The 10913-nt window shown below is 40.9% G+C and overlaps 1 protein-coding gene across 4 annotated transcripts in view; it reads right to left on the reverse strand.

The window, feature by feature from the left end:
• Positions 1 to 10913, reverse strand: part of BCL11A (B-cell CLL/lymphoma 11A (zinc finger protein)) — a 101563-nt gene that overhangs the window by 87231 nt on the left and 3419 nt on the right. For all 4 annotated transcript variants that reach the window (XM_010862946.1, XM_010862948.1, XM_010862949.1 and 1 more), the window contains exon 2: positions 6822 to 7151. In XM_010862946.1, coding sequence (XP_010861248.1) covers positions 6822 to 7151 — 330 coding nt within the window. The remainder of the gene's footprint in view (positions 1 to 6821; positions 7152 to 10913) is intronic.

Raw genomic sequence — 10913 nt, forward strand, 5'->3', positions numbered from 1 at the left:
ATGTTAAAAAAAAAAATACAAGTGAAAGTACAGAAGTCCTTTAAGTCAGAGCTAGATTTAAACTGAATGTATGAGCACGTGTGCATGTGTGCGTATGTGTGCGTGTGTTTAATGGGGAAAGAGGGGTGTTGCAAATCACCACAAATATTTACACTGTACTCCCTTTGTTCAAATCACATACTTTTAACAGGAAAAGCTGGAACTGTGGCTATTTAAAATTTTAAATATTCAAACGCCTGTAATTAACCATATGAAACAAATTATGTCGCTTTTCTCCATACCAGCACATGCAAAGAAATTCGGGTGGGGGACTGGGAGGTGGCAGAGTCGGGGAGACAACTCCAAGAGGAGGCAAGGATGATGTTTTCATTTTGCTCTAGATCAAAGGAGAACAAGAATGGAAACTGTGGCAGAGCCAGCATTTTTACATCGCTGTCTTTCACACTGGGCTATCTAAGTTTACACAATTCCCCAGACTGGCTGCATATTAAGCTTGCTGTGTACAGCTTTATTATGGTGCGCTGGTGGAAGAAGCATTAATATTCCAGCTCCGCAACTGACAGGGCATTTACATGCGCCCATCTGAGCGGCACCTGAGAGATCTTCCAAGGTGCAGTAGCTGTGCGCCTATTGTAAAGGCAAATGAAGCTCACCTATTCCCTGCTGAGGTCAGAAGTGACCTCACCACCCCCCAAGCCTCAAATCCTTCCCTTGCCAACCTAACTCGATGCCATCGCAGAATGACGAATGAGCTCAGAAATAGACCCTAAGTTACTAACCCTGCTAAGAACAGCAAAAGCCATTGCTGAAATGTTTTAAAAATGCATAGGGAGTGCAGCTGGCCAGTAAAAAGCAGAGAGACAAATTCCAGTGAACCCAATATGGAATACGTTACATTCTAAAACTGATTAGAAATCCAGTCTGATGTTTACTGGCTTCAAATTGAGTTTGGCATCAAGCATACTGGCTTTCATAATGCTGGCATTTTTTTATTATTATTATTTTAAATCTGCCTTTGGTTCCTAGGAGCACATGTGGAGAGCTAAAGCATTCTTATTTGTCAGGTTACATTTCCTAGAAATTAAGTTAGTGACACAAAATGACTCTAGTAGCAGTAATGTGGTCCATGCTCAAATTAATTAGGTCATTTTTGTAAAACCTACACGACAAATTACAAAGGTAAATTTACTGATATTGGCCAGAGCTCTATCCCCTGGAAGGAAAGGGGAGAAGCATTTTAAGGACTTATTTACCTGGGTAGGAGGAGAGAACAGGGAAGGGAGAGAGACAATGGCCAATTTCCCATTGGTATTACAAATAAAAATACTAGTCATTATCCATTAAATTATATAGTCTGAATATATTTTATGAATTTATTAATGTCTTCCAAATTGACACATAAAATAAAAACCCGCTTGATTTGAGATAGTGTTAAAAATGGACCCTAAGTTTAAATTTTTTTTTTAATCCTTGTAATAATAACACTGCTGACATAACCATGACCCAAATGAAATCTGAACAAGCAGAAAGGTACTAAAGATCCTTGGTGATTAAATCTCGTGCTAAAAAAGTGGCAAGGTGCCAGGCTGGGTCCGATTTGATGCTAAGTGCCTTTTATTGCACAAAGCTGGTACTACTGTATGTAAAAACAGACTTGGGCTTGGGGTAAATTTTGTCAAATGATTTCTTTGTGCAATAAAGGGTGTGAACAGACCAACCAGAGTAGATTAAATTAACAACGAGTGACGCAATCTTGGTGCATCGCCCTAACTGTGCTACTTCAGTTAAATTTCACATTTTCTCCCAGACGAAAGCCAAAACTTTCCTCCTTTCTCACTGACTAGTGTGCAAGGCCACCACTCACCTATTCTTCTTTTTGAAACACTTTCGCTAAGAAATCACAAAATTCTGAAAAATGCCTCCTTAGGTTTTGCACATCTGCTATATATTCCTGTCCCTGTCCCCCACATTAGCCAAACTGAGACAGCAGTATGAAATGATGATTTTCCAGGATTCTACAATGTGCCATTAATATGCATCCAACGCACCTCTTCCCTGAGCTTAAGGTTTGCTGTTCTAACTCTGCCTGCACATGTCTAGACCCAGTTGCATTTTCCAACCCATGGGCAGCTCCACAATTAAATGCCACACTCACCAGGAGGAAGGTGTGCAAAGCAGATTTCAGATCCTTTAAAAGTAAAAGGCTCAACTTGCAACAAAACTAGAAATGGCGTGATTTGAGAAATTACAGTACTGTTTTTTTTTTTAAGCCTTCATAGAATAAACACAGAGAATGGGAGGGAAACTTCCCCCTGCTCCTGTTCTTGAAGTGAATACATATTTGTGTTTCCAATAAAAGGCCATTTTTACATTAACTGTCTGTAACAGCAGGAGACAGAAAAACTAACACAATCTCCACATCACACACAGGACGATCTTCATATCACGTGGCCCTGTTCTCAAAACTAGTATTTATAAAAGACAACTAGGAAAATGAACAATGCATCTTTTCTGTGTCACCAAAAGGGTGACACAGAACTTTGGGATCTTTGGGATCTTCCACATTTTAGATTTTTTTTCTTTTTGGCTTGCCCAAGTAAATTTAGCAGCCATGCGGGCCACTGTGTTTAATTAAGCTTTCAAAAGTCCTCTGACAATGCCAACAATTGTAAGACACTTCTGCGGCTCAATCATGCAATCGCTGTGACAGTTCTATTTACAATTTGTCTTAGAAAGAGTTTCTCTGACATTGTACTTTGACAAAACATCCAAGCTGCCAGTTCACAACCTTTCTCTGTCTTATTTACAAATACATCTTGTATATAGGACTCCCAGTCTCATGAACATGAGCCTTTGGGTAATGGCCTCGCAAACATGGGCTCCCAGTGAAAATCCTAGGTATTTATTAAGAAACAATATTCTTTATTCTCTGGGTGTGAAGGTTAAATAAAATGTTCACCAGTATACTGGGGATTTTTTTGTTTGCTTGTCATTTTTTGTAGCTGCCACACTAAAAATTCACTTTAGAAGTCAGTGATTTTTATTCAGAATCACACAAATAAAGAGAAATGAAAAATAGGTTATAATAGGATACTATAATTTATAGTCTCATTTACAATTATATCATAAAGTACATCCTCCAGTTCAGTCTGAGATAGGAAAAGAATTCAAATGGGTACAAAAAGAAAAGGCAAGTTGAGTTTTTAAATTCTGAAAAGCATGAGTATGTTATACTTGATTTACCTTTAAGTAACATGTTTATATATTTCTGGATTGAACTGGTACTTTTCCTTCCACAGAGCTTCTGCCTTACATATTATTATCTAGGTATGAGGTGTATTGTCTAGGCAAATAATTTTTAAATACCCTGATATCAATGCCTATGTTCTTGATTTTAAAGAGAAAAAATGTTAGCTAGCAACAGACTGCTTGACAGTTCACAGGACTCATCATATTTTCTGCCACTCTCTCAAAAAGCTAACTTTATGACAGCTCAACCCTAATTTAAAGATTTCTATGTGCAATAAGCCAAAACCTCAAAGCTGACACTGTGGGATAATATTTTTTGGCCTTTTCTATAAGTGAACAGCAGTTCCACAGTCACTAATCTTCAATGAATACTTGCCCCCCTCATAAAACATGAGACTAGGAAACAAAACAAAACCCCAATTAAAAGTCCTGACTGCCAGTCAAAGACTGCTGATATCCAATAGTGGATATTTGACACACACACTGATGAACTGGGCCCTGCACAGTACAACCTGCTGGTTTCCAGTTAAATTAACACTACTTCAGGGGTCTCAGTGGATCATAATCCCACAATCTTGAATATTTGAATAAAATGAAAAAAAACAACCTGAACAACATACAAGTGTACATTCAACCTGGTAAAAATTATCCTCACTAAAAAATACTCGGCTTTGAGAGGTCTATGTACAGCCAAAACGCATGGCATCTTACTGAAGATTTAAAGAACTCCACTCAACCTCCTGTGTGAAAGCCCAAACTCTAAGCTTTATTTATCTCAGGAAGAAGATCTGTCACTGTTTGATTCCAGCTTCCTGCCTATAAGATAGCACAGAGCACACAGTAAGCTCGTATCCAACTTACACCACTTTAATAAAGCCTTTCCTACACAGCACGTTTAAATAACTACCTTTTATACAGTTGCCAAACATATTCTTCTAGAGATTCATCAATATATCTCTTTCCTAATACAGAGCATTGCTTCTCATTTTTGTGTGTGACACAATTCAAATATCTACTGAATGATTACTCTTATTGTTTCCTTCCTCACCATAAAAAGAAAAGCAGACTTGGAATGGTGAAGATGCACTTGAGAGAAATGGGCTGCGAGTACACAGCCGTCTTCCAGAACTTCACTTCAGAGGCACCTGAGAGCCAGGGCATCTTAATTTACGTGCAATGGCAAAATGTTAATTTCACCATAGGAAACTCTTAATTCATTACCGTGAATTATGAGAAGTCGTGATTCTAGTTACTGACATCTCGCTTTGAGATGTGACCACGCTATTTATGTTCAGCCAATTCCAGGGTGGGAACAGGTGATTAAACACAATGAAAGGAATCAAGACTTTGTAATTATTCGTGCATGAAAGGTTTACCTCACCTGGGTCGCAGCACTGGTGCACCCATTGAATATCTTAGATAGCTTAGGTAGCTTTTCATCTCAGCGAAATTGCTTAGCATTAGCCCTATAAAATATATCTTAAATGTGCTTTTTGTGTGGAGGGGGTCCTTCTTTGAGCTCTCTTACAGTACTACTCCTTAAAAAAAAAAGAATCTTTATGACCACCAGAGAATTCAGGAAAATCTCATCTTTCCCTACATAGATTTACAACTGTGACAGTGAAAAGCCTTCACTATCGGGCCTCCCCCCACCAGCTTTTAGATTTCTCCAGTAAGTACAGAGGGACAGAATGTTCAAGCTGGTTAATCGGAGACTGAATAACCTACTTGGGACCTCAGTAAAAAGTGGTTTTAATTCTTGCTTGACAGACACTGTGTTTTGTCTTTTTAAACGAGCGGCTCGATATGTAAATACGATGTTACATCACGCAAGTGTTACTCCATATTTGGAGATTTAGAAAGGCTTTGGATCTCCGAAGACCAAATCTCCTTCCGCTTGCTCTAGCTTCATTAATCATGCCTTACACTTCTGTACATTTTCCTTCCAGTCACAAGGCAGCACATGGAAATGGTCACCACCATATCCTACCAGGGGCTGGAGGAACAGATAAAATTGTAACCTGCTTGGCATATAAGCTACATGGGATGGATTCAAGAAAACAGTTTGTAAACACAGCTTCCCTGGCAGCAGCTTTCTTGTTTTACTAAAGGTAAAGTATCTGGGTGCTATTGCAGGAAGCATTAAAAAAGAAAGAAAATGCCACATTTGATTTTAATGAGCAAATTCCAGAGAGGGGAGGAGAAATGATACAACATTTAATCCCCTCTGGACCACTGACCCACTACAGTTCAACTTTCTGGTCAAACTCAGTCGGAGGGACAAGTTCCAGGGCATCAACTGATTCTATGCACTACCCCTCCTAAATCTAAACAAACCTTCTGCCTGTGGGGGGCAGGGGCAAGGGAAGTAGAGAAAGTGATTCGGACATGCCGGTTTTGTCACTACAGAATCCGCATTCACTTCATCTTGTACGTTAAATCATTGTTGTTTCATTTATTAAAATGTTTTAAGAGTCACTATATAGTGTTGTTGATTATCATTCAGAGTAGGGATTTAAGTCCCTCTGTAGTGGTTAATTCCTTTCCCTTGTGCTGCTGAGAAACCCATACCTCTAGCTACCTTTCTGCTAAAATTAACCAGAGGAAGCAAGGCTGTTGAATGTGTATATGTATTTTTCCAAGAGAATTTTAACATTGTGTTACAGCAGAAACAGTGAAGTCTGGACTGGACATTTGTAAGGGTGACATGTGGTTGTATAAACCACAAACAAAATCAAGATACATCTGTCAAAACCACATCAGAGACAAGAGAGAGCACAAAGAAGCATTTATCATTTAGCTGAGGAGGCAGGCTGCAAGGAGCAGCCGTTCCTGTCAAACCAACCTTTTGAAATTTCCAACATGCCCTTAAACTTTTCGAGTAAGCATGTCTGTGCGCTTCAGCAACTGCCCTCTCTACTCTGGCCTGGCCAGTCGAAAATGGCATCTTAAAGTCAAGGTCACGGTGTCATCCCACCACGGGGCTGTGTTTAATTACAGCCCCATACGGGCTGACAGCCAATATGGATCCAAGGCTAGCCCCGAAGCTCAGTTAACTCTTTCCAGTCCCTCCAAAATGCCCCTCCAGCCCACCGAACGTCACGGAAGCCTCGAGAACAAACTGCACCACTAGGGAAACCTGATCAGGTATTCTGACCCAAACATGTTACTGGCCGAACTACAAATGCCCATATAGCCCCTCTGCCTCTGACTTATCACCAGGGTTGGAAATGGGCCTTGGAAACTGGGCTAGGTGTAGTAAGGCTCGACACTTCAAAATGAGGAGGAGAGAGAAAAGGAAAGAAATTCAGAATCAGTAGATCCAGAGAGAGGGTATCAGGTGTGTGTAACCTATCCTGCCTACATCTGACTCAAGTGAAGTGGAAAATATTTATTTTTGTGTGTTCTGGACATAAGCCATAGGAATGATTACTTGAACGTTACAGGGCTGTCATGGACTGTCACATGGAGAAACACAGAAAGCACTTCACCACTCCTTAGTGCATGGCTACAGTGCCTCTGAAAATGAAAAGAAAACATGCAAACAGCTTTTCTCCTTGCTTCTCATTTACCTGCTATGTGTTCCTGTTTGGGGCAAATTCCTCTAGATGACGTTGATAAACAATCGTCATCCTCTGGCGTGACCTGGATGCCAACCTCCACGGGATTGGATGCTTTTTTCATCTCGATTGGTGAAGGGGAAGGTGGCTTATCCACAGCTTTTTCTAAGCAGAGGCTGCCATTGCATTGTTTCCGTTTGTGCTCGATAAAAATGAGAATGTCCCCCAACGGGAAGTTCATCTGGCACTGCCCACACGTGAGGAGGTCGTGGTCCCCTTCTGGGGCTCCCAAAGGTCCGTGGTCCGGTTCATCATCTGTAAGAATGGCTTCAAGCGGCTCGGCTGTGGTTGAAGAAACAAAAGCACAATTATTAGAGGGCCAGAAGGGAGAGGAAAGGGGGAAATACATTCTCAACCCCATCCCACCCCAGCACATTATGTAAAGGGTTTCTAGGCTCCTCCATTTAAGTTTCAGAAAAACATGTGAGCACCTGAAACATACACGGGTGTGGAAACTGACAACAAGAAAGCAAATTTATCATAGAGGTAAACCATCATATAGTTAAAGAAAACTGCCTGACCTGCATACTACCATGGAGAACTACACACACATATATACATAACACACGCACACACACACAACAGTGTCCGGTTTGTGAGTTTAGAAAGAATGTGACTGTTATTTAAATAGTTAGCACAGAAACATAACGTAAGCCTAAATAATAACCACCCCCAAAGAACTGGTAAAAACATGGATTGAAACCAAATTTGTTTCTTTTTTCCTATACAGTAAGTTGTCTATTGTGCCCAAGAATAAAAGGAGAGGTGAATAAACACACACACACATCCTCTTTGTGTGTGAACATATACACTCAAAATATACAGAGATATGGCTTCATAAATTAGAAAGCTACTACATCACACAGAAAACGTGCCGTATTTACACTGCCGTGATAAGAAAAAGATTGCATTCACCTGTGAAACGGATCTAAATAATAATCATAAAGCAGTATAACCCACACTGCCAAAAACCTTTCTGATCTCACTCTCAGCAGTGCCACAAAATCAAACAAATACCAAATTCACTGGCAATTCTTCTCAGACACATTAGCTAAATGGGATACTTTTGAGTACTTAAGAAAATAAGCCAATTAGTCATTTTTTCATTCTGAAGAAAGGAATGCCTAAAATATTCTAAACATGTTTGCACTTGGTGGCCCCCATCACATAAAAATCAGAATGGTCAAGCAAACGCCACATTTCAGATCAAGGCTGAGAAGTCTTTTCTTAAGACTTGAAATACTTTGTCTAATGTTGTCAAAGTTGACTAATTTTCTGAATGAGCTCCAAAATGCTTCATTATGGGACTATTTCTGTACACATGATCACCAGTGGATGGTACAACAAGGTAGATATGTCTTTCATTCCTGTTTCTTTAAATTAAAAAAAAAAAAAAAACTTTGCACCAAAATACTCAAGCATGTATCTGAACAGCTTCTATCATTTTTTAAACTTCCAAAGGGGAAATGAGAGTAAGCCTCTGCTCCTGAAACCTTACGCTTACTTACTCCATCACCAAAAAAAAAATTTACAAAACACAGAATACATCCAGGATGCTGCCAGTTAATAAAACTGAAGCAGAAAATGTACAAGTCTTAAACAGTTAATCAGTCTGACCTTCTTTAGCAAGCTGCCAATTTCACATTTAATGAACTTAAAGCCACAGAGAATCAAAAAATAGATTTTAATTTGAGTGTAGAATATTGGAACAGATTTTGATAAAGTGCAAAAATCCAGTGAACTCAGGTTAAATTTATTTCAACCCTACCCAGGCTGAATACTGAGGGGGAAGATCTGGAGTAACTCCCAGATGTGCTGGGTGAAATAATATTGAGAGAGCCCTGTCTAGCTGCACCTGTGCTCAACTAGGACATGTCATAATTTCTAGCCTCTGGTACTCCTCCTAATTTAACATAAGGTCACCACAGGAATATGAAGGTTATATTCCTACTAATAAAGACAGAAAAGTAAGCACTTGCATTTCTTTGCCCAACATACTGACCGAAAGATAGATACACATGCATACTTCCCAAATAAAAGGAGACAAACAGAAGTGCTTTTGCATTATGCGTCTATGTCATCTTTCCCCTGCTTGCTTTCATTGTGACAAGGGAGGAACTGAATAAGGAAGTTATTCGCCAAGATTCCTCCTATTTGAATTAAGGATTTTAAGTACACATTAACAAATGTGGCTTTTTTGGTTGTTGTTCAGCATTAACTGCAAGTTCAGAGGTTTACAGATTGAAGAAAGACTGAGGAGAAATACCTCATTTTTTAAAAGTTAGCAGTACATAGAACCTTGGGGAAAAAAAAAAAAACAAACATTTTTTTAAACTCCATCGTTAGGATTTGTTCTTTATCCCCAAGCCCTGACACATTTCTGAAACTGGAAATATTATTTGGGAGCAAAAGAAGATACTCTCGTAGGTATCAAACAGTTAAAGGTAACGCGGTACAAAACAGACTTGGTTAAAGTCTTCTAAATGTAGTGACTGAACTGATTTACAATCAAAACCAGGAAATGAAGTGGTAATTCAGAGGTTGCTGATTACACCTCCACATTTCACCTAATTAATTTTATAGGAGGCAAAGTTCTTGAAAATAACAAGACGATCAAATGTACAGATATAAAACCTATAACCTCAACATTTTCTATGCTCTTAACGTAAATTATTGCTAATTAACAAGAATTATATCCTAATGTATGAAATACCTTTAACATCAGGCTCTCTACTAAACATTTGGCTGGTGATGTTCAGAGAAATACCAAAATGTGTTCTTATCGTTGCTGCTACATTATTAAAAATCAGACGAAGTGAGGCACAAAGAAAATATGAAAATACAATTCTCTTGGTGTAATCTACTGATTTGCATTGACATCTTTTCTCAGTGGCAATCAACATTTCCTTTCTGGGCTCTGATAATTTCTCTGTATTTTAATGCAAATTCCCCTTTCCCTAAAAACATTCCTAACCTCAGCCATTTTACCCCCTCCCTCAATTCAATTCCATCCTCCTTCACCCCCACAAAACCGGCGTTTCTAAGCTCCGGCCTAAGCGCTGGCTACAAAGCAGGGAGTCCAGGATTGAAGTGGAAGGGAGTGGGCAAATAATCATAATAATTAGCCGTGAATTCTCTACAAGGGGAAAAAGAAATACAAAATAAAATGCTTCTGCGTTCAAACAGCAAGACTGACTGAAACGTCTCAATGCCCCAGCCGCTGAACTGAGATCTCTTTCCTCTCTCAGCAGTTGCAAAGGAATAAATTAAAAAAAAAAAAAAAGCCTTATAAGAAATGTAGGGAAGGAGCAAGAGAAACAAGGGCTGCTGGGGAGGGGGAGGGGGAAAGGCGCTCTGCCTTCAAGTTTGCTTTCCAAGTCCTTCTCTTTGATTGTCTTAACAGGGTAAGGAAGCACACCGAGACTGAAATGCGGAGAGAAAAAGCAAAAAAACAAAAGCGAAGGCAGGGGCGACAGGCCCGGGGCAGGGGGCTCGGCGGGGGTGGGCTCCGCGGAAAGTGAAGTTGGGCGCGGGGACTCTGAGGCACAAAGCGAGTAGCGTGCTGTCCGCAGGCTCCGGCCGCGCTCGCTGCGAACACGTGCAGCGGCGGCCGCGGGGCCGCGGGGCCGGGAGCCGGGAGTCGGGGGCTGGGGGCGGGAGGCGGCGGGCAGCCCCGGGGCCCGACTGCTGCCTCCACGCCGGTCCTGCCCGGCCGCGGGGTGACGACGGTTCCCCAGGCCCACCAGGTGGAGACACGGGAAGTGAGGCTTGGAAAACTCGGCAGGTTACCCTGGCGCTGTCTCGGGATCACCGCACACACCTCAGGCGCGGGTCCTGAAATTCATTCTGTGTCCACAGGCTCACAGTTTTTACTTTGAGGGATCTCTGCAAATGCGTTTCTCCCGCAATCCCCGGCACCGGTGTGCACAGCGCGGCCGCGGCTGCGGTTATTCATTATTAATGACGCCGTTTGCCCGCATCATTATGATGATAACTATTACTATTGTTGTGATTTCGGGCTCGGAGGCGAGAGCTGCAGGAGGC

This window comes from Bison bison, unplaced genomic scaffold (genome assembly GCF_000754665.1).
Source record: "Bison bison bison isolate TAMUID 2011002044 unplaced genomic scaffold, Bison_UMD1.0 scf7180017864486, whole genome shotgun sequence".
Taxonomy (NCBI): domain Eukaryota; kingdom Metazoa; phylum Chordata; class Mammalia; order Artiodactyla; family Bovidae; genus Bison; species Bison bison.